The 25,046-nt window shown below is 45.3% G+C and overlaps 1 protein-coding gene and 1 pseudogene across 1 annotated transcript; one reads left to right on the top strand and one right to left on the bottom strand.

Annotated features, from left to right (window-relative positions):
• LOC124555973 (vegetative cell wall protein gp1-like) lies at positions 1–25,046 on the bottom strand. The gene is made up of 3 exons (XM_047130019.1): positions 24,950–25,046; positions 1,134–1,549; positions 1–126 (listed from the first exon to the last, which is right to left on the bottom strand). The coding sequence occupies exons 1-3, from the start codon at positions 25,044–25,046 to the stop codon at positions 1–3; spliced, it is 639 nt and encodes a 212-aa protein (XP_046985975.1).
• LOC124557520 lies at positions 21,696–21,813 on the top strand (annotated as a pseudogene).

Raw genomic sequence — 25,046 nt, 5'->3', positions numbered from 1 at the left:
TCACGGGTACCGCGCTCGCGCCCGCCCATCGTTGTTAAAGCAAGCTGTTAGCAAAGAGGTGTCGGGGGAACTGCTGGCTGACAGAACCCATGGGCAAGTAGCGTGGGTACTCACGGGCGCCTCTACCTGCAATAGCACATTTTCCCGCCTTTCATCTAAACTGTTGGCAGATTTACCTTTACTTAGCTACTCTTCGTGAAATTACGACAACATGAAACGAGAATTTCAGTATTGCCATAGAAACTGTGCACTCAGTGTGCGTGATGTAATATATGTGCTGTGAGATATATAAACAGGCACGCAACCTCTTTAGTACATTAGCTTGACTAGTAAAATGTTTTGAATGAACGATGCTTTTCTCGAGTAACGGCTAAAGTTCAACTGGACACGATTACAACTCGTTAACACAGAAAAACACTTTTGTGGCGGCGTTCGTAGCGACAAGCAATTCGCTGTAGAAACGGCTTACGAAGTCACCGCCACGCTTTTAATAGCGGGCCGACCGGTCCGCTGGAACAGTGAACAGAAAGATGAAAACCCGAACACTCTGATTAAATAAAAGTCGGTACTTATCTTTATTAACGAAGATACAGAACACAGTAGTGAACTCCGTGTCTACAGAAATCTGTCTAGTTCGAGTCGGAGCGGCTAGGTCAGCGTCGGCTGACGACAAACAACAACTCTGCTGCGATGAACACACGACTGACTAGCAAGTACACAATTCGGTGGCGAGTATACAACTGAGCGGCGAATACAGAACTGTCCTAGCGCTCGCGACTCCAGCGCTTAAGAAACCAGAAGCCAGCGGTGGCGCGCGCAGACTTGCGGCGATTTCCTGTCTCGCTGGCGCTGCTTATGCGGACGGCGTCCGGACTTTGATGCTGCCAACCTTTTGGCAGCGGGCTCGGGTGGCATTACTGGCTAGGATATAACACTCCTCCCCCCCAAATCGCCGCACCGTCGTTGAATAATGACGTGGCGAGCGTCGACGGTGGGGGAGAGGTCTGGCCGCAGGCGTAGCAGAAGAGACCGGGGCCTGAGACTGTTGTCGGTGGCAGTCCCCGGTCCGCACCCCAGCATTGGCTGCGCGGGGCCTCGGGAAACACCGACTGAAAACCGAGGTCAGGGTGCACGCCTGTGACCACGGGCGCAGCTTCTGGTACTGGACGCGACGGGGCGTAGGGACCCTCGAAGAGAGGCAGCGTCTCCCGACGCTGCGTCGACGGCTGCTGAGTGGGCGCCGGACAAGGCGCTGCGGTGTCAGACTCCTTGGGGGTGCCCAAGGAAAGCGGCTGCAGGACAGGCTGCACAGCCACCGCTTGGGAAGGCGGCCCGGCTGAGGGGTCGACGTCCATCAGCCCCGAAGGCGGTGGCGACTGAAGAGGGACCGCAGGCGCCGGAGCGACCACCTGGGGCGCTCCCGGCTGAAGCTGCGCGGGAGGCATCAACGGGACGGGCTGTCGGCGTGGTAGCGGCGACGGCTGCTGCTGCTGCCCTGGGGGCGGCAGCGAAGTCGGAAGGCGCGGCTGGAACCCGCCGCGGACCAAATCTGTGGACAAAGAACGAGCGGCAGAATCCGGGCGGCCAGCGCGGCGCAACTGGTTCTGATGCCTCCTGTGCACCCCAGTAGCACCTTGAACAGTATAAAAACCGCGACCCTGGACACTTATCACGGTACCACGTTCCCAACGACGGCGACCGTGATAAACTCTGAAAAAAACGGCGTCGTTGCGCTGAAAACGCGTGCGATGCTCAGAAGCGGCGGGTCGATCCGGGGGGTGCAACAACCGTAGTAGGGTGCGATGACGACGGCCGTGGAGAAGCTCCGCAGGCGAAGGGCCGTCGCGTGGCGTGGTCCGGTACGACGACAGGAACGTGATGAGGGCCTGCTGACGAGAGTGCGTAGCACGAAGGCGGTCCATATGATCCTTGAATGTGCGTACAAAACGTTCCGCTGCACCATTCGATAGAGGGTGGAACGGCGGAGTAAGAACATGGCGAATGCCATTGGCAGAACAAAAACTTTCAAATTCAGCAGAGGTAAATTGTGGACCATTGTCAGACACTAAAACTTCTGGAAGACCCTCAATACAAAAAATTGAAGTCAACGCCTGTATAGTTTGTGCAGACGTTGTAGACTGCATGGGCGCAACAAACGGAAAATTACTAAATGCATCTATCACGATGAGCCAACGAGAATGCCAATATGGACCAGCGAAATCAATATGTACTCGCTGCCAGGGACCGGCAGGGCGTGCCCACTCAAAATAGCGTTGAGGCGGAGCAGCTTGGTGTTCGGCACACGTCGAACAATCTGTAGACATCTGCGTAATCTGCTTATCAATGCCGATCCATGTACAATGACGGCGGGCAAGCTGCTTGGTGCGGACCACTCCCCAATGACCTTGATGCAACAAGTCGAGGACCTTGGATTGGAGCACTTGGGGAACCACTACACGAAGCTGGTCATTCTCGGTGCGTAACAGCAAAACTCCGCGCGAAACAGACAACAGATGACGTTGCGGATAATAGCGACGAACCACAGGATCCGATATGTCCTTTGCCTTGGACGTCCAACCACGTTGAACAAAACGTAATAGTAAACTCAGATGAGGATCCGTAGCTGTCTCACGTGCCACCTGACGATAATCAATCGGAAAATCCCGGAGGGATTGATGCTCATCGGCGTCAATCTGATGGCAAGAGTCGTCAGAGGAATCGAAGACATCATCCGCAGCAATCGGCAATCTAGAAAGCGCGTCAGCGTTTGCATGCTGAGCTGTAGGGCGATACAGTATCTCATACTGGTATTGTGATAACAAAAGAGCCCAACGTTGTAGTCTCTGAGCTGTCCGCTGAGGAACTGGTTTAGACGGATGAAACAGTGACGTCAGGGGCTTGTGATCTGTTACTAATTAGAATGGTCTACCATAGAGGTAGTGATGGAATTTTGTGACACCGAACACAATAGCCAACGCTTCCTTGTCCAATTGGCTATAATTACACTGAGCTTTGTTTAGCAATTTAGATGCGAACGCAATAGGACGTTCGGTGTTACCGACTCGTTGAGACAACACAGCACCGAGGCCGAAAGAAGAGGCATCACAAGCTAACACCAGAGGCTTGTTAGGGTCGTAATGGACCAGACAACGATCATTCAATAAAGTCTCTTTAAGCTGCTGAAAGGCTGATTGGCAATCAGCTGACCACACAAACGGAACATTCTTACGGCGGAGACGATGCAACGGTGCAGCAATCTGTGATGCATTAGGTGTAAACCTAATATAATATGTCAATTTGCCAAGAACTGCTTGCAATTCATGCAGATTGCGAGGGGCGGGCAAATCACGAATAGCTGCTAAATGTGACTGGGAGGGATGAATGCTTTGAGCATTAATAACATGTCCCAGATACTCCAACTCCGTAAGGAAAAATGAACATTTATCGATGTTGCAACGTAGGCCTGCCTGAGACAACACATTAAACAAACACTCCAAATTACGGAAATGTTCAGCAGGCGTCCGACCGGACACAACAATATCGTCTAAATAGTTGCAACACGATGGCACATTAGCCAGAAGTTGTGACAAAAACGCTGAAAAACAGCTGGAGCTGACGCACAACCAAAAGGCAAACGCAGAAAACGGAACAACCCCAACGACGTGTTTATGACAAAATACTGTTGTGATTGCTCGTCGAGGGGCAATTGCAAATATGCTTCACGGAGATCAATTTTGGAAAAGAAACGAGCTTCCCCTAACTTATCCATCAGCTCGTCCGGTCTAGGCAAAGGAAAAGAATCAATGACAGTCTGAGGATTAACTGTCGACTTAGAATCAGCACACAAACGTAACTTGCCAGACGGTTTCTTTATAATAACTAAGGGAGAAGCCCACTGGCTCGCTGAAACGGGTTGAATAACACCGTTGTTTTGCCAACGACGAAGTTCATCTGCTACAGGTGCCCGGAGGGCGTGAGGCACTGGACGAGCACGAAAACATCGAGGCTGAGCATTATCTTTTAACGTAATATGAGCGGCAAAGTTCGCAGCACAACCTAGTTCGTCTTTAAATATGTCACTGTATTGTTTACACAAATCGGTTATGCTGTCTTGAGGAACAACAACAGAATTAATTTGCAACACATTGTCTTAGATAGACAGGCCAAACAAGTCAAAACAGTCTAATCCGAAAATGTTTACACTGTCTGTAGCGCGGAGCACTGTGAATGAAACTGTTTTTGTATTGCCACGGAATGTGGCTGGCGCGCTACATACACCTAACACAGGAATTTGTTCTCCACTATAAGTAGCCAAAGAATGTTTTGCCGCTGAAAGTTTAGGGCGGCCGCTAGCCGCATACGTAGCACTATTTATGAGAGTCACAGACGCACCAGTGTCTAATTGAAAATTGAAGGTCTTATCCTGGATGCGTAGCTTCACAAATAGTTTATTACACTGTCTCTGGATCGGTGCAGTGGAGGCGGAAGACACAAAATCAGCGCGTTTAGCGCGTGTTCGCTGCTTACGACAACTCGTGGGTTGGGCGGGTGGAACAACAACTCCCGCTTCACTTGCAGTCTGTACATTACTTTTTACAGCGTTTGAATTACGCTTGGGTCACATAGCAGAGGGCTGGGTGGGTGGCTTATTGCGAACAAGTTTATTACCCACACGAACCGTGGAAGAGGCTTTAAACGCGACCTTCTGGGCGGGCTGGCTTTGAAGAACATGAATATCCATGGGCTGGGCAGCACTAGAATTGTTCTTGCGTTTACGCAAACAAACAGTCTGGATGTGTCCTTTCCTTTGACAAAAGTGACAAACCGCGTTTCTTAACGGGCAAAGTTCACGAGGATGAGCAAGAACACACTTAGGGCAAGACTTAACTCTATCATTTTGCACACGCGGCTGACGAATGTGTTTAACATGACGCGGCCGGCTAGTGTTTACAGTCTGACTCTGCCGGTGGGGCCGCGGGCGTGACATAACTTGCTTAGCACAGGCAATTTGAGAAATACATGGCTGATCTAACTCACACTCAGCATAGTCAAAAGTATCTTGGGCTTCAATGATGTTCGTCACTGTCTCTAATGACGGGTCAGGCAACTTTAAGATAGCAGCACGAATACGAGAATCTGCAATGTTTTGAGTAATAGCGTCTCGTAACATGACATCACTGTAGGAAGCTCCACACACACAATTAAATCGGCACTGACGGGTGAGGCCCCGTAAATCTGTTAACCACTGTTTATTAGATTGATGTGGCAGTTTCTTTAATCTGAAGAACTTGAATCTGGCTGCTGCCACATGAACTCGCGACTCGAAATACTCAGCAAGCTTGTTAACAACAACGTCATAGTCTAAAGCTTCTGGCTGGGATTCCGGGAACAACTTACAAAGTAGTCGATAGACTTCCACGCCTGCAGTGGAAATTAAATAAAGCTGCCGCTCAGTACCTGTGATTTTGTTGACTGTCATGTGCGCCTGCAACTGCGCGAAATATTCTCGCCATTCTTCTCGTGAAGCATCAAAAGCACGGAAAGGTGGTGCTGCCTGTGCTTGTTCCTTTTGTGTTGGAGGATTAGCCGCTTGTTTGGCGATTGCTTCCACCAGACTCTGTAACTAGATCAACTGTTGTAATTCGGCAGACATAGTGAACACAAATTAAACCAGCCCCCAAAATTTTATCGCTATAATTAGAATAACCAGAAACAAGTTGAACCAGCCCTGCACACGAGTTCGGAAGACCTCGTCGCCAGTTTTGTGGCGGCGTTCGTAGCGACAAGCAATTCGCTGTAGAAACGGCTTACGAAGTCACCGCCACGCTTTTAATAGCGGGCCGACCGGTCCGCTGGAACAGTGAACAGAAAGATGAAAACCCAAACACTCTGATTAAATAAAAGTCGGTACTTGTCTTTATTAACGAAGATACAGAACACAGTAGTGAACTCCGTGTCTACAGAAATCTGTCTAGTTCGAGTCGGAGCGGCTAGGTCAGCGTCGGCTGACGACAAACAACAACTCTGCTGCGATGAACACACGACTGACTAGCAAGTACACAATTCGGTGGCGAGTATACAACTGAGCGGCGAATACAGAACTGTCCTAGCGCTCGCGACTCCAGCGCTTAAGAAACCAGAAGCCAGCGGTGGCGCGCGCAGACTTGCGGCGATTTCCTGTCTCGCTGGCGCTGCTTATGCGGACGGCGTCCGGACATTGATGCTGCCAACCTTTTGGCAGCGGGCTCGGGTGGCATTACTGGCTAGGATATAACAAACACAGCATGGCAAAGGAACTGAAATATCAAGGGAGGCCGAAATATGGCATCGGAATAGAATAGCAACACACCATTTGCGGTTCGAAGACGAACTAAATAACTTGATTTGCTGTGTTACTTTTACGTTCCAGCACCCGTGGTCAATGACTAACAATTGAAACAGACTAGACCCAGCGTTCAGTTAAGGCCACTGCTTAAAATCTGAATAAAAATTATCAGCAATATCCGTTGATGGCATCCGATATAATGAACAGCACATTTGTAATCATGGCCTTGTCGACGATAGTGGAGGAGGGAACAGACTTTTAGTACAATCTCTTTTCCCGATGATGGGAAACTTCCCTTAAAAGGTAGAAGAATCGGCTATGGTCGACGTTATGAGGATGCAGAAGAAAATGTGAACCACTACATAAAAGATATAGGAAATAATCACTGGACATGCAGCCTGTAACTGAAAACGGGTCATCATCATTATCTTTCCACTGGAAAAACATTACAGAATAGACCCCCTTTCAGTTCTCTGAGAGGGGACTTCGAAACAGGAGGTAACCATGAGGGAAGACTGGCTAACCAAGGAAAGAGTAATAATTCAGGAGTTGGAGTGTGGAACGTCAGAATTCTGAATGTGGTAGGGAAGTTGGAAAATTAGAAAAGGGAAATGCAAAGACTGAATCTAGAGACAATAGGTGTCAGTGATGTGTGCTGGAAAGAAAATAAGTTTTTTGGTCAGACGAATACAGCACAATCGCAAACCAGAAGAAAATGAATAGGACGGTAGTATAGGAAATGAGTTACAACCAAAAGTTCAGTCATGCGATTGCACTCATCCGAATCGATAGACAACAACTGCCAACAACAAAAGCCATCTTCACCCGCAGATGTCACAAGCAGAAAACGAAGACATCTAGAAGTTGTATGAGAATATGTAACAAGCAGAAAACAAAGACATCTAGAAGTAATATGAGAATATGTAACAAGCAGAAAACAAAGACATCTAGAAGTTATATGAGAATATGTAACAGGTAATTCTGCATGTAAAAGGAGAGATAATCAGGGTTGATTGGAACGTGGTAGTAGACGAAAGAATGAGTTACAGGAGAATATGGGCTTGGTAGTACGAGAGGGAGAGGTACAACGTAAATTGATTTCTGAAACAAGTTTCAGTTAATAATACGAACGCACTGATGAAATAGTGTTGCGTGATCGGGTCGATGTTGGCGGTGTCTTGTCGCAACGTTTCGATGAGTTTCGTACTCATCATGTTCAAGCAGAGTGTCTATGAGCTAATAGATGGTGTTTCCATGGAATATCCCTTATCTCCAGGTAACGCCAACTTTTTTTTACATGGAGCACTTTTAAGATGTAGCACCGGACACTGTGTACCTTAAACCAAAGGAGCTCTACAGGTACTTAGATTTGGAAATTTGTGATACGATCCTATAGGCCCAGACTGCTAGGGTCTTCGGTCCCTAGACTTACACACTATTTAATCTAACTTAAACTAACTTATGCCTTGGCCAACACACATACCCATGCCTGAGGGAGATGTCGAACCTCCGACGGAGGGAGAGGCGCGGACCTTGACAAGGAGCCCTAGGCTGCGAGGCTACCCCGTGCATCGGTACGTAGGTGACTCTTTTGTAGAGTGGCCGCATGGCAAGGAAAACCCGCAAGAGTTCCTACCTCACCTAAATGCCATATATAACAGCATCAAGATCACCGTGGACCTATAAGAGAATGGATGCCTACCCTCCTTGGACATTCTGATTATGACAAATCCGGACGGTACGTTGAGACACTCAGTCTAAAACAAGAGGACGCACATGGACTTATCCCTTAATGGTGTGTGTTGCCACCATCCAGCGCAACGTAACTCGGTAGTAAACACCACAGTACAAAGAGTCAGGTCTATCAGCAACAGAAAGAGCTTGCCGCAGAAGTTACTCCATCTGCCGGAAACATTCCATAAAAACAGGTACAAAGAGACACAAATACGACATGCCTTACAAACAGATAAAATGTGGGAGGACAAACCAGAAGAAGACGAGGTAAAACGTGTGGCTTTCTGCTGGGCCGCTGAGAGCCAAGACCGCAAGTATATTAAGACAACGCCGAATAACGACAGTCTTCCGTGCAACGCAGGAAGCTGAGGACATGCTTGACACGACCAACGATCATATAGACCTGCAGTATGAATGTGGGTTGCGGCACATCGAGGAGATACAGCAATGTATCTTACAGCGCCGTATAGCAATGTGTCTCACAGCACATCATGAACGTACGTCTAGGGCAGACAGACGAGACCGTGGTAGTAGACAATAGCATCGACGAAGGACGCACCTTCGAATTTGAGAAAGACGAAGTAACTATGCAGCACCAATTGTTTCTGGGAATCGGTTGTCAAAGAGGCAGTGGAAAGAAGTTACACCTCAATCTAGTAAAGCGTGATAACGTGTTTTAGCTTAACCCAGCGTGGCATTCCCCAATGGAGAGAATAACACTCCGTTCTGAAGGCGGCGGCGTCCGCAGGCAGACTGGGCAGCAACCAGGACTCGACACCCGTGCGGGGCCAAGCCGTGACCCCACCACCTGTAGCGCCGCGTTCCCCCACTACTGACGCGGTATCCCCTTCCGGAGGAGCGTGGTTCAGCCAACTGTAGAAGTGGACACTGGGCGAGCGACTATATTGACAGGTGGAACACAGCATCCCGACTATTCGGGTGAAGATGTTGGATACCAAACTGATCGAAAGTTTGCGACGAGACGACGCTACCACTCGGCTGTTCAACCGATAATATTTCGTCATTGGAATACGTGGAGACAGCCGGCAACCATAAATACAAATACGCCGTTCAAAAATCACAACAGGAGGATTCGGCGCACTCTGGCCTGCCCTGAGGAAGGTATAACACCTGGACACGTGCTCCCGGAGACAGTGCGACTTGCTGCATTCTCACATTCATTTGACAGATAGCACACTTGTCAGTGCTTTCGAGGTTCCTGTCCGTCTCAGACATTGCTAATATGTTTTGAAATAAATGGATGATAGTGGCTTCAGAGCTCCAGTATTCCGAGGAATTTTCCATTATTTTGATCTGGAAATTTCTGAGATGAGCCTCTAAAGGCCAACCTTCTTTCACCAAGACGTAATGTCACACGAATTAACACGAGAGATCCCATGTCAGTTGGCTCTTCTATGGACGAATGAAAGAACATTACCCATTTACCTCTGTGCATCAGCCTACCCATAGTACCTCTTTCACGGCATACCATTTCATCACTTTTACTACTCTTCCAGGACAACTATATACAACTAGACATATTTTATTTTTAATTTACTCTTGAATGCAAAATTTTAACACTATATTTCGTGTAAAACCGTCTTGTGATGGAATTGGAAGTGCCTTATCATTTAATATTATTGCACATCCTACCAAATTCTTATGGTATTTAACAGCTGTTGCCGTTTGCATTTGTTGGAGAAATGTTTTGGTAGGATTTCAACAAAATTTAAAGGAAGCGCATTTTCGACTCCATCACAATATTGTGCATTCAACACTAAACATGAAATTAAACTGAATTGAATGTATTTGGCCTGCATGAATAATATAAGTCAAGTAATGAAGTGGAGAGAAAGAACATATTGCCTATAGTGGTGCTGGAACTATGTTCTTTTATTCATTACATGATATAGAACTTATTTTACAATTGCAGTGTGATATTTGCCAATTGAATATCTTGGCACAACCGAAACCGGCAGGGCCTTAGGTTCCATGGGTTGTACGTCTCTCACCCGCTCGTCAGGACTGCTTATACACCAGTAACAAAATCAGCCTCGGAACTTCTTGAACGGAAAGTGAAAATAAATCTGGTTCATTTTGAGAGCCAAACCGCTCGTCTTCTGTCCGCTTTCTATTGAGCATAATCACATTGTTCCTAGTTCCGTGAAATAGAAGCTGAATTGCATAATTTGTGCACTGAACGTATAGTTTGCACTATTACTCCACACACAACTGCGCGTACCACCAAATAATTGCTTTTTACCACTCAAATAAACCTTTCACCTTCACATCCCACTGCATGCCTCTAGAGCGACTGAGATATCTATTACTCTCTTTTCGTTGTAACGTCTGAAGATGAAGCGCCAAACTTCTTCAAACTGCGAACTATCGATATGTAGAACAATAGGAAGCTTACAGACAGTGCAGGGAGAATACCTATAGTCTTATATAAAGACTACTTGCAGCGATGAGGGTACATGCGGCAACGAACAAGGTGACGAGTGACTCTGCAGGCAATACTCCACTGTCCATGTTACACATGGTGCCATGTAACGTCCTTCAGGCATTCACCGAACCGAATACCTTCCATCAGCTTCCCACATGGTATAGCATGACTCTTCACTCCAAGCCATTTGTTTCCAGGCAACCGCTGTGCAGTGACAGTAGTAGTGGTGGCGATAGCTACACAGACGAAGGCGAGCTGATGTGGAATAGAGATCAAAAGCATGTGGACAACTATATCTAGAATTAATATGGGGAGTGCCTACGGTTTGCTCTTACGGTGGCTTGAACTCCGCTGGGGACACCGTCATTGTCAGCTCATTTCTCCTCAAGAACCTAAATCGTTGTAGGTAGTGATATAGGTCTCCGGCGTATGGAGTGAAGTCGACGTTATAACTCATCTCGAAGATTTCCCTTTGTCATCAGATTATGAATCTGGGTCTACTTGCCCATTTCAGGAATGTTATTATCCACTGTCGACTGATTTGCAGATGCTGTTTTATCACAGTGTGCATTATCATTCTGACACAAAAAATTATTACCGTCGAACTGTTACTCTACTGTAAGAAAATAAAAATGCGGTAAAATATGCTCATACAGTTCAGCATTTAGAGTTATCTTAAGAGCAATAAGGGGACCACACAATAAACTCGATAAATACGTCCATACAGTATCACAGCCTCCTCCATAATTCACTGCTGGCACTACACATGATACAGTGTCACATCCTCCAGCTATTATCCAAACCCAAATCCTGCCACAGGACTGCAACATGGTATAGTGTAATACATCACTCCAAGTGACTCGTTTCCAGTTAACCGCTGTCCACTGACATCGCTTTATACATCACCTCAAGCGTCATTTAGCATTGACTACTTAAAAATGTGGCGTTTGAGGAGATAGTCGACCATTGTAATCCATTCTTCTCAGCTGCTTACATACTTTGGAACTCACGCGTGATTCCTTCTGCTGATACCATGTGATTTTTTTACATCCATCTTTCGCAACGCTCGATAGTCTCTTTCCGTTTGTATATGATATCTGCCAGGTCTTAGTTTGGCTGTGATTATTACTCCATATTTACACTTTACAATCAGATCACCAACAGTCCACTTTGGCAGCTTTAGGAGGGTATAAATGTCCCTAACGGGTATGTTACTCAGGTAATATCTAACGAATAGCCCACATTCGAAGTTACTGAGCTCTCCTGACCGACACATTCTCCTGTTCCTACTTCGGTACTGACAACACAGTACCCTACACAGTCCTTTAAATTGGGGGAACCGCCCCTCGGAACATCTACTGATCAATTCCGCATTAAAAAGGAGTGTACGGATGCTCTTGATCAGGTAGTGTGTATTTACGAGTAATGTACTTAAACTGGCTACATAGTATACTAGAACTGATAGTTCTATGGCTTGTGAAAACTGTATCTTAGACGTGAAACAGTACTACTTCTGCGTTATCCATAGCGCAGAAAACATACATGGGGCATCTTAACTAACTTGGAAAAGTAAAACTTCAAATAGGGTTTTAATTGTATGTGTCTGGTGATAGTCACAGGAGGATAACGAGAGAAGTGTTCATTAGGCAGCAATATTGGAGTGTAAGGTTGATATAGACGTAATGTCAACATCCTCTATCCTGTAGCATAGATGATAAATAAAACATAATGTATATTCGAGTGAGTGGCTCAGAAAATTGCTGATGAGCTAGGCCTCGGATGGCAGGTAGCAGTAGATCAGGTGATAACATCTCAAGACCGCTACGCTCAGTGACTTTAAGAGGTACACTCTTATACACAGCACCAGTGATGGCAGTCTATAAACATAAACCATTTCCTATTTTTTCTTCTTAATACATTAATTGTTATTTCTAATAATTACTGATTACTATTAGATTTAAGTTAAGAGGTACATAAAATTGCAACTCTCTACGAACACTAGAAACCAAATTACTTTGTGCAAATTAATATTGTGAAAACACAAAATGTCCTAGCCAATAGACGTCAGGTCAAATTTAAGTGACAGAAAATAAATAAATGTCATCTAGGTATCCTCACGGAAGAGGTAGACGGAGTCGTATTCGTGGAGTGTAGTTGATGCGCAACCCATAGCGGTCTCTTACGGAAATAATGCGTACTATTGACGTATTTATTTGTGGAGTGACAGATGTCACATACATAGAATGCTGTGCGCAGAATTCTAGTGAAATTCACTCACAGTTACGAGTGGATCAATAGCACAGTATATAATTACTGCCCACTATTCGGCATTTCTGTAGCCTAACTTCAGAATTTATACTTTCATTTTACAGAACGGTGGATAATGTCACCATTATTCGTCGATTCTTCTGTTGATCGAATCACATGCAAGGCTATTTATTATTAGACCGTTTAAGCTTATTAGTTCATGGCGTCTAACCCTTACTTTTTTCCTCTGATAACGTAATGAAGAATGACACAGCATTATCACTTAAGTTTTTGCACAGAGCCGCTGTGATCAATATATTGTTTCAGTGGGTAAACTCAGGATTTTGTTGGATAATATGTGTTCTCACATGCAGATCGAACACTCCATACAGAACTATAAACATTTCTGAAGAGAAACAGAATTGCCGGAAGGTCCGGTGCTGTCTGCGATAAGACAACAGGAATCAACCAGGAACGGTGACACACTCACGTTAGAACTGATTTCGTACGTTCAAATACAACCCGCAAACGGTGACGATGACTTTCCCTTTTACACAAAGGTTTCCATCCAACGAGTGCAAGTACATGTTGATTTGACATTATAAATACAGCCCTTCTGTTCGTATCTGGTAAACAAACTTTACTCTCTTATCAAGAGATACAGGACGTCCCAGAAGGAATGGCCAATGCTCAGAACTAGAGAAGAGTGATCATTCAAGGCAAAAAGTCTAGTAATCGCGGATTCTGAAATGCATACCCTAAAAGCTATGTGCAGTTTTTCATCCTCGATACTGGTATGAATTTTAGAGGGCACGTTTAATAGGCATTTTTGCTTCAAGTGATCGTTCCTGTCATATACCTGATTTCTGACGATTCCTCCTGGGGCATCCTGTAGCCTATACGAAATTCTAAACCACAGAATAATAATTAAGTAAAAGGATATCCTAAACCACTTATGTGAATTTACGAAACCTTGAGGCATTAGCTATTTATTCTACCGACATACTTTGCAAAGGATGGAAAACAACCTAACAGATGGACGTTTTGAGTTAATATATGGTTCAAATGGCTCTGAGCACTATGGGACTTACCGTTGGTTGCTTTGGTGAAGGAGACCAGACAGCGAGGTCATCGGTCTCATCGGATTAGGGAAGGACGGGGAAGGAAGTCGGCCGTGCCCTTTTAAAGGAACCATCCCGGCATTTGCCTGGAGCGATTTAGGGAAATCACGGGAAACCTAAATCAGGATGGCCGGACGCGGGATTGAACCGTCGTCCTTCCGAATGCGAGTCCAGTGTCTAACCACTGCGCCACCTCGCTCGGTGGGACTTAACGTCTGAGGTCTTCTATCCCCTAGTATTTAGAACTACTTAAACCTCACTAACCTGCGGTCATCACACACATCCATGCCCGAGGCAGGATTCGAACCTGCGACCGTAGCGATCGCGCGGTTCCAGACTGTAGCGCCTAGAACCGCTGAACCACTCCGGCCGGTCAGTTAAGACATGAAACGGGCCTACATACCTCCGTTGGTAACATCTTATCACTTACAAAAACTTTAAAATAGCATATTTTAAATAGATGCTATCTGTTTCCATTTATCCCCATAAACATAAAAGTTTGCCAGTTGAGTTTTACACTGAGGTGGCAAAAGTCATGGGTTAGCGATATGCACATATACAGATGGTGGTAGTATCGCGCACACAAGGTACAAAAGGGCAGTGCATCGGCGGGACTGTCCTTTGTACTTAGGTGATTCATCGTAAAAGGTGTCCGACGTGGTTATGACCGCAAGACAGTAATTACCAGACTCTGAACGCGGAATGGTAGTCGGAGGTAGACGAATGGGATTTTCCATTTCGGAAATCGTTAGGGAACTCAATATTCCGACATATAAAGTGTCAAGAGTGCGCCAAGAATACCAAATTTCAGGCATTACCACTCACTACCGACAACACAGTGGCCGACAACCTTCACTTCACAATCGAGAGCAGCGTTATTTGCGTAGAGTTCTCAGTACTAACAGACAACCAACACCGCGTGAAATAACTGCAGAAAGCAATGTGGAACGTATTACGAAGGTATCTGTCAGGACAGTACGGAGTAAATGTGCTGTGCCAACAGTCGACCGACGTGAGTGCCTTTGCTAACAGCACGACATCGCCTGCAGGGTCTTTCTTGGGCTCGGGAGCTATCAGTTTCAACTGGAAAACTGTGGCCTGGTCGGATGAGTCCCGGTTTCAGCTGGTAAGAGTTGATGGTAGGGTTCGAGTGTGGCGCACGCCCCACGAAGCCATGGAACCAAGTTATCGACAAGTCACTGCGCAAGCTGGTGGTGGCTTCATAATGGTGTGAGCTGTGTTTACACGGAATAGACTCCGCCCTCTGGTCCGGCTGATCCTATCATTGACTGGAAATGGTTATGTTCGTCTACTTGGGGACCATTTGCTTTCATGGACTTCATGTTTCTAAATAACGATGTGATTAGGACACAATCTCACGTGTCTGATTTGAAGACTATTCTGGAAAATTCGATCGAATGATTTTTTCACCCAGATCTCCCGACATGGATCCCGTCAAACATTTATGTGGCGTAATCGAGAGGGCCGTTCGTACCCAACACCATGCATCGGCATCACTTTCGCAATTGTGGACGGATATAGTGGCAGCATGGTTCAATATTTCTGCTGGGACTTCCAACGACATGTTCAGTCCATGTCACGTCAAGCTGCTGTACTACACTGGGCAAAAGGAGGTCAAACACGATGTTGGGAGGTTTCCTATGACTTATGTCACATCCGTCTATACTGGTTTAATTCAACAGGTATGATCTCAAACGGATTCCAGATTACCATCATGAATGTAAATTTCGATTTTGTTCTTGTCTTTCTCCAACCAAGTTGCTGGAAGTATCGCCCATACCTCTAGGTTGGACATTGCGCAATTTTGTTTCGTCAAATTACATTATATCCTTTATTTTTACACAAAGTCCACGAACATACGGGGGATGGACAAAAATATGGAAATACCAAACACACAACACCTAACTTGCCTAATACGGTGTAGGAAATCCGTTGGCACACAAAAGACTTACCACCAGTTATCTCAGGTTGGATAAATACAGGACCTGTACGGTCTTCAAGGAGATATCATACTATTCTTTTTGCAAAACTGATTTTTTTTGCAAAGAGTGGCAAGTTCAGATAACCGTGATGGATATGGGTAACGATCACGCAGCCTTCTCTCCAAAGGCTCAATAATATTGAGATCTGGTGACAGTAGTGGCCAGACGCTCACACAACATTCTATTGTGGAAGGGACCTTAATAATCGAAGTGGGCAAATAAACCTAGCCCGTAATGCGACCTTACAGGGTAACCATGTGGCCCACAGGATACCATGTGTTCAGTGGTACTTAAGATAGGTAAATAAATTAGTGAAATCAATGTGAAGTATAAATTAGAAAATAAATGAAAAGCTTAGTTTAGTTTAGAAGAATTACACACTGGCAAACAGCGGGCAGAGCTTCAGTTGCAAAGACCGGCGATTGCAAGTCAGTACGTTCAGTAGCTTTTCAACGTGACAGAAGAGGCCATCGCCCTCTCCACATAAGCTGAAGCTGTCGATTCAGCCGTCAGGGCATCGCCCGACCGGCTCACGTGTTTCTCAATTGTCACATGTGATCAAAGGCCCTCGCCTACATTCCAAGAGCCAATGACCGACGTTAAGAAAATTCTTCGAGAAGCTTTTCAACGTGACAGAAGAGGCAATGATCGTGAAGTCGTTCACCTCCAGTGAACTGAAGTAAATAAATACGCGAGACGTAGTGGGGCCGAGAGTAGTTTTCAGTTCCAGTATAGTGCAGTAGGTGCTGAAGACCGCCATGCAGGAAGAGACTACATCGTACACAGAAGCACCAAGTCCGCCGCTGTAATGGAATAGCAAGCAGCAGCCTCGCCGCCAGAAGTTTGAAGGTATTTGAAGACTGATTTTTCGTACCCGGGTGACTTGTGAGGACGAGAAGGAGACGGCCTCACATCAGCAGTCACCTGTGAGCTGGTGATGAAGATAGGACAGCCGAAGACTGGCAGGACGGAGTCCGTTGTTCGAGTCCGGTACACTGGCCCTCCCCCGCCGCGCCGCTCCGCTGGCCGACGCACAATACACGCGGCCGCTTAGAGAAGAGAAACACTGGGACGCCACATGTAAGGTGTCACCATCCGTTTCACGACTTCGTTCTCAATAATGAAACGGGCCACCGTACGATCTGCGTCTCCAGTCAACTGGGCGAAACGGCGACACGAGATACACACCGCCAGGCGTAATCAGACGTTGCCGCCACCCCAGCAGATGGCTTCGCAAACGACACAGCTGCCGCTCTCCCAGCCAGAATAATCCAGTAAGGAAACCATTGTACAAAACTTTCAATAAAAGTAATCTTATGTAAAAATGCTGTTTCATTCTACCTCATACCCGAGCAAAGGAAGAACCCAACATGCCCACATGTTGTTAAGAGAGAAAAAGTAATTTATTTGATGTTTTTCACCCTGACATAATGCTTTAGAATCAAATCCCCTTTGCAGTAATGCTCATCCTGACAACTGACTAGCATCAAAAGAGGAAACCCAGTTACACATGATATTGTTGCCCAAACCTTTACCGAACCCTCACCAAGTTTCATTCTTGGGATGGAAACTCGGCCAGAAACTGGAAATAGTGTGAAACAAGACGATTTCTTCCATTTCTCCTAAGTCTGGGTATTCTTGTTTCGGCAACACATTTCCCTTTTATGGGAACTGGCGTCACATGTATTTGGTTTTGCAGTTCCCGATCGTCCTGCCTTTCCCAGCTTATTGAGTTACCTTCGTGTTGTTTTGGTTCTGTCAGGATTCGCGAGCGCGGCATTCAGTCCTGCAGTGACTTTTGCAGATGTCGTCACGATCCCCTCCAATGACCGTATGTCAGAACCACTCAACACACTCTTTCGTCGCCGTTGTGACTCAGCAGACGACTTTTTTCCTATTTTTCCTGTATGCAGTACAGATCTGCGGTATGTTGCCTCTTGAAACACGAAACGCTACGGCTACCTACAAGCACCAACAATGTGCGGACTAGACTCGCATCTGCTATTATGTTAATGCTTTCATATGCCATTTATTTCTAACCTCTGTGTATTGTCACTTGAAGCTAATGAGCGGACTCTATGTACCCGTCATCTCTGTGAATTAAATCTGCAATCATAGCATTACACGTGCAACAACAGTTGCCGAAGCTGGCATTTCATCAGAAAGGAACCCAAGGAATTTTGCAGAGTGAGATAGAAGTGGCAGAAGAAATATTTGTGTTTCTGCAAGAAGAGTCAGTGAAATGTGCGGTTCGTAACCGCTCGCCTGTGCGTAGAGTGCAGATGAGCGGTGCAATGATGACGATATGTGCTTAACAAATGAAAGTGATACTGAAACAGCTGTCAAGCCATGTAGGTCATCATGCTTGTCGGCCAGGGAGACACAGATCAGGTCTCCAGTGAAACGTAGTAAAACACAATAGTTGTCCATGGAGCGGGTAGTAAACCTGATTATAAACAAAAAACTAAAAACAAAGTGATTGAGAGCGAAAGAATTGATTTCGAACAAATCCACAGTAATATGACCGTGTAATACAGTACTTCGTCCATAAATCTATAGATACAATGTGATTAAGACAAGATATATGCATAACGTAAGAAGTGGCAATTGACCCTGAACAACGAAAAGTGTGACTACCTCGACATAAGCATAAAAAATTCTCTTAAATTTCGATTAACGCTAAATTTGAAGACAGTCGATTGGTATAAGTTCCTAGGAACTACACCCGCCAGCAACTAAAATTGGAACCACTCTGCTGAAATTGCCGTAGGGAAAATAAAAGGAAGACTGCGTGTTATTAGCAGAACCCTTGCAATATTATGACGAAATAGCTAGTGAGTGTCACATATAAAACATACGAGTTCGGGTAGATACAAGTTTCTCGCAGCCGCCAAATCTTATCGTGGCATTTCAGTCGCAATTTTCATTTTCTCCCTCGAATGTGAAAATATTTTTCTGTCTCTCACCTACATACTTAATAATGCCGATCGTAATAAAATAAGAGAAATTAGAGCTGTCGCAGAACTATGTGGAAGTTTGTTTTTCTTATGTGTCTTACAGTGGATGCATTAAACCTCTGCCAAACACGTAAGTCCGAAACTGCAAAGTAATCATGCAGGTGTAGATTCCCATGATTATATCGCTAAGAATAAATTTTCAGTTGCTGTACAATGAATTGGGCGATGGAATTCAAAGTTGCATATTCGTCCACAACACACCATATTTCTTTACTAATAGTCTGCTACATCTTCCTTTGCTTCATATGTCAAATCACGAATAAACCAGCAATAAAACAAAGAGCGGATGCGAGTCCACGCAACGGGATTAGTGTTTTACTTTGATAGAAAGTAAATTAGTATTGACTCCACTTAAAGAAGAGCTTGTGAAGCACACTTTTCAAACTAACGCCATCTGTTGTTAAGTAACATAAAGCTCGTAGTCCAACGAGCGGGTCGGCTATTTGCGCAATGACGCAGCTACTGACGTTCCAGATGGGTATATCATTCTACTTTCCTTTAAGGAAGCTGCGATGTAGATAACACATCATTTAAAACTCTGTCCCCGAACATCCTCACGTTAAAGGAGATTTATATTCTCGAATCCATGCCGACTGCAGCAAGCTGCAGTAGAAATAGGCGTAGTGAAAGAGCATTAGAGCGGAAGGTCCGCGGCCGCATGTGATAAGACTACAGGAATCAGACAGGAACGGCGACAGACGGGAACACAGCAACGGCATTGCATGTTGCACGGCGCCCGCATGCGATGAAAATAACCTTCCTTTTGTGGAAATTTCATGTCTCTGTTAAATGCAGACAATCTGATGAATACTTTCACGGCAAACACAAACGTCTTGGGTTCTTCGAGACTGCAGTTCGTATGAAATACATTCTTGATTTAAAAGCGTATTTTCACATGTATCATGCTTTGTTGTGCTCCAGAACCTTTCCTTCTGATCTGAACTACAATCAACTCAAGTTTCAGAGTAAAGCTATAATAAGAGTGCGTCATATTACTAACATACGCGTGCGTCGTCATTGTTCAGTTGCTAGGCCTTACACGATACTTCCACATTATCCCTACACGGTTCCAGAACATGCAGAGCACACCTGGTAAATAATAGTGTGAATGACAAATCATGCCCAGATGTGTATCACATACGCGTTACCGGAACAAACGTGTGAAACAATGTGTTCCATCTCCCCACGTCTACAGCTAACAGAGCCCAATGATGATTGTCGTCATAGAGCATTATGATGAGGACGATCAGTGGAACGATTGAGTATGTGATATTTGACGTGAAAACATCGTGTTTAGTGGCTATTTTAATTCACAGCATCGTTGCCACATTAATTACAAGTGTAAAAAATGTGGTAAGTGTCTTAGATTACTATCGTTGTTTCGTCTCGCAAACGTTGCTGAAAGTGGAACACATGGTCGTCCATTAAGCACAGAAACGGTTCGTCTTCTAAAGTTAATTTGCTACACTGTGACAGGGGAACACGATGAGTAACCTCCCCCACCACCCGAAACGCACAGGTAAAGACAATACATTAAGGCCAAAGTACTTCCATTGACACGCAGTAAGTTACATGGTACGGTGGTGAGATCACGCAGACGAGATATCGTGCCCAAGGAAACACCATCTGTGCTCCATACCATGTCCAAACATCGGTGTCGTTGTCAACAGCTTATCTCCACCCTCCTCAAGCAAGATTGACGTCATGTCTGAGGATATTCTCCAACATGTCAGATTGTCCAACATTCTGGGCGGCAACATCTCATCTGTAAAGAAGCGCCTTGATACGAAAGACGTCCACTCTGGCTTCATTTCGAGTCAAGGCAGTGCAGAAAAACCTCCAAGGTTCTAAAGCGTTGTTTGCTCCCCATGTCCAAGAAGGCCGAACTGGACCACTGCCTTTCTCAGCAATTGGCAAGAGATCCACTTTTTGAGGTCGGAAGGAAACTGAGGAGCAGTCACTCTGAAATATGACGTACCTGGTGTGACGGACACTCAGCCACACATGCGCACTTCACCAGTACCAATTAATAAACTGATTTAATCGTATTGAAAATGTCTGGAAGTATTTGGAACAGTGAATGAAACTTGGCAGTTCACATCCCCACAGTTTTTAGCTATTTGTTGTCTAATCATGAACGAAAGGCTACAGCTAGATATGACACACCTCAAGAAAATTATAGACTCTCTTCGTCGCTAAATGGAAAGCGCTCTTAGGACTACAGGGAACGAGAGACGTTATTCCCGTGATGTCCACTGGTGGTAAATCGTTTTTTGTTGAGTGTGTTTGTCTAATATTATGCGAACTCCAGGACTACCTCGCATCTACCTCAAGGTTTGAAACCTTCAATCACAGATCACTTAAATCTGGTACGAAGGCTATCGCGCTGCTGGGTAAATTCCTGCTTGGTGTTGCTGTTTCTACTACTCGGAAACGAGAAACACTCAGGTTATCACATCATTTCCCCAGCAACGAGCAATAAGCGACACCTTCTAATTACCTGTTTGTGAATACTTCCGTTTGGTTGGGCGAAATCTCATATGATGCATGCATCAGCAACAGCATCTTTGTAACCATCGATGTGGCAAAAGGCGGATATAAATTGAGAAACGAAATATTTCAGCTGAACTTACAGGATTTTTTCTTAATGAATACATCAGGAGTGAGTGTATATAAAGAAGCTACCTCGTGTAGTCATCCGAAGTATTTTACAGTTTTATAAGAATTGAGTATCTCTGTAAGAAATGATGGCCAAGAACACTACATTTAGTCAGCTACTTCAAGAAAGTAAATATAAAGGCTGCCAACGGCCTTGCCGCAGTGGTAACACCGGTTCCCGTCGGATCACCGAAGTTAAGCACTGTCGGGCTAGGCTAGCACTTGGATGGGTGACCATCCGGTCTGCTGAGCGCTGTTGGCAAGCGGGATGCGCTCAGCCCTTGTGAGACAAACTGAGGAGCTACTTGATTGAGAAGTAGCGGCTGCGGTCTCGGAAACTGACATACTGCCGGTAGAGCGGTGTGCTGATCACATGCCCCTCCACATCCGCATCGAGTAACGCCTGTGGGCTGACGATGACAAGGCGGCCGGTCGCTACCTTTGTGCCTTCATGGCCTGTGTGGGACGAGTTTAGTTTAGTTTAGTTTTAAACATAAAGGTTTCCGGGATCTGTTGAAGGTACTGCAGCATGGCCTCACACACACAGAGTGGGCTGGAACGTCTGGACAACCGGTAGTGCGAACAGTCGATCCCATCCAGGCTGTGCTGGTGAACTCCGAACGCCTCATGTAGGACTTATTTCCAGTTGAGAGATGTGGAGACGTGCAGTGCTGGGTCGAGTAGGATTGCTCGAAGTAGCGCCTGGATCTCTTCAGCGAGAAGTATGATGCGTTGATAAAGAAATATCATACCTACGCCATCGGCACTATAGTCAGGTAGTTCTCAGGACCGTGTACCCTTCGAGGGTAGAGGCCAGTTCTAGGGTTTGTCATTTGGCATATGATGACGGCAGAAATTTTCACTCTGACAAAGTTCGCTTCCATGGAAGCGGTGTCGCTGTTGTCACGATTCAGTGGGCTTCCATAGACACTGAATGGTGGAAGACTTCTCATAAAAAATAACATTCGTCCTATCTGCCTGAGATGCCTTTACCACTACATCATCAATGGAGGCGAAACGCAAGTCTGTCCCCTTTACTCCATTACTAACAAACGTATAGAAATTTTATGCCATATTATCTATTCTGTACGGCATGTAAAGGAAATGAAAAAGTCCATATTATTTCGTAATATTCGTTTTCATCACAAACTCATGGACCACCGGTATGCAGTCGTAAGCATTGATGAGTCTCTCGTGTACAAGGGGTTAAGGACGACGCATTACAACCACGTCCAGTTGCCTTTGCTGCCGTAGAATCCCTTGCTGATCAGGTAATTGTGGATCTCAAGCCAATTTACCTGCGAGTCCCGAAGTAAAGTATAGTCGTATGCCATTATTCACTTGGAAATCCCGAAGGGCATCTTCAGCCAACTGAGTTGTTAAACTTGTTTTCTGCCCTTCACACATGTAGGCACCTTCCCTTCACGAAGTCTGAGCGATGTGTGTCGTTTATGTGTAACTGATCAGTTTAGTTGACTGTAATTGGTGTGGAAGTGTTGTGTCATTTATGTGTTGGATGATGATGAGAGAAAGGAGAGGATGAAACCTGGTACCGGCACATAGCCTACTTCTCTCAGGTACCACAAACTGGGCCGCCGAGCTTAATGTCCGCATCCTGCAGACGGATCGCCATCAACATTGTCTCATACATACACTTTACAAGTCATTTGGAATTCAATCCCTGATACTGGCGTAAATCCGGTAACCTGTTGCTTTACACCACCACCCCTTCTGTCTGAAACGAGGTGCAGGGTACTGGAAGAAGAAACGAGCGAAGGAAATCATACAAAAATCTACGGCAAATTAAGAACAATTTTAGCATGGTTCCTACAAGAATGGCAGGGTTACTGGGACACATGAACAGCAAGATGACTTGATATCTTCAAGTTCAAAGGATACCAGCTCATTTGGTGTTATCGTGGTATACGAGAGCGACTTCCACGAATATGATAACGCAAGATGAGTGGCAATCTTTAAAAGAAATGTGTGTTCTCTTTGCAGCCGGATCTTCTCACGAAATTTCAGTCAAAATCCAAAGGCGAAAATAATTTTTTGGCTCTTACATTCATTGTATTAAAATAAGAGAAATCAGAGTTCGAATGAAAGATGAAATGTTCGTTTTTCCCGCTACTTGTTCGAGGGTGGATCTGTAGAGAAACGACTTGAACACATATCGATGAACGGTCTGCAATCACTTAAGTGTGAACTGCGGTGTAATCACGTAGATGTCGATGAAAATGTAAATATCTCAGGTTTCCTCCGCGCTATTGGCTAATGATGTATAGCCGGATTTTCTGACGAGCTGTTTCATGTTTATGCACAGTATTTCGAGGATCTACCCAGCCGTCTTTTTCCGGTACAGTGAGATTTTCTGTTGTGTGTACTAGCTGCCCCTACCCCAACCAGAAAGTGAATGTTGCACCACGATACTCGTATCATCGTATTCAGTTTTATGGTTATGTTCAAGCTTGTGCTTGACGACAGTGAATTTTCTTGGCTGTTTTACTTGGGTTTGTCGCTGATGTTCCTTGGATCTGTCCACGACTCTTCTGATACTCTGTCCCACGTGAGACGTGTCACATCCGTATGGAATGAGATACACAACCGGCTTTCAGATACCTAGCTTGTTTTTAAAATTATGAAGAATACTTTTATCTTAGTTGAAGCGAGGGAAAAACATTTCCGTTAGATCTCATCGATCTTTCCGGATATTGCGCCAGCAAAAGCTAGCTAAGCAATTTGTGGCTTCTATTCCTCAGTCTCAGTCTCAGCTTCACGTTTTCTTGATTTTGAGTTCAAAGCCCATTTAATTTCATGATCTGAGTGCCCATTCCTTAATAAAACTATCCTTTGACGATTTTTTCTTCTTCTGTATCAATAGCCACATATCGGATGTTTAGATAGACTAAAATAATGCTTACACCTGTGTTTTTGGCTGTCTAATTTACGTCAGAACTTCATTTAATTCAACGACTTGCAAATCTCCAGCATATATCTTCTCACACTTACATACGTGACAGCTGATTTATATATCGTGATACATATAATTTGGCGACCATCACCACGAACGGATAGGGTACTATCTAGCAATTGTTCACTTGTTACTGGTTTCTGTATTGCATAGACCGGTACGGACGAATCCCCTATGCTTTCCGTCCATACTTGTTCGTCCGTGTAATTTGCTTGTGTAGCCGAGGCTTCCTTCTGTCTGTTATCTAGTCTTCCTTCCGAGAGTTTATTGCGTCATCGGGTGTGTGCGTCCTCACTGCTGCCCTCTTCATCTAGCCGCGACCGCTGCCGTCGACGCCGCCATCTCCCTCAGTTTATCGCGCAACGACTGCCATCGCCGTCACCACTTCCATCTGGTTGTTGCCGTCACCGCATCACCCCAGACATACCTGCTTCCCTACCTCTCACACAGGAGACGCTCACATTGTCCAAAACTCCACCATAGTTCGTCGCCTTGGCAACAGCTTCACTTCGGCAGCCACTCAT

This window comes from Schistocerca americana, chromosome X (assembly GCF_021461395.2).
Source record: "Schistocerca americana isolate TAMUIC-IGC-003095 chromosome X, iqSchAmer2.1, whole genome shotgun sequence".
NCBI classification, from domain to species: domain Eukaryota; kingdom Metazoa; phylum Arthropoda; class Insecta; order Orthoptera; family Acrididae; genus Schistocerca; species Schistocerca americana.
Note: the sequence above shows the minus strand (reverse complement) of the source record. Positions and strands in the feature narration are given on the sequence as shown.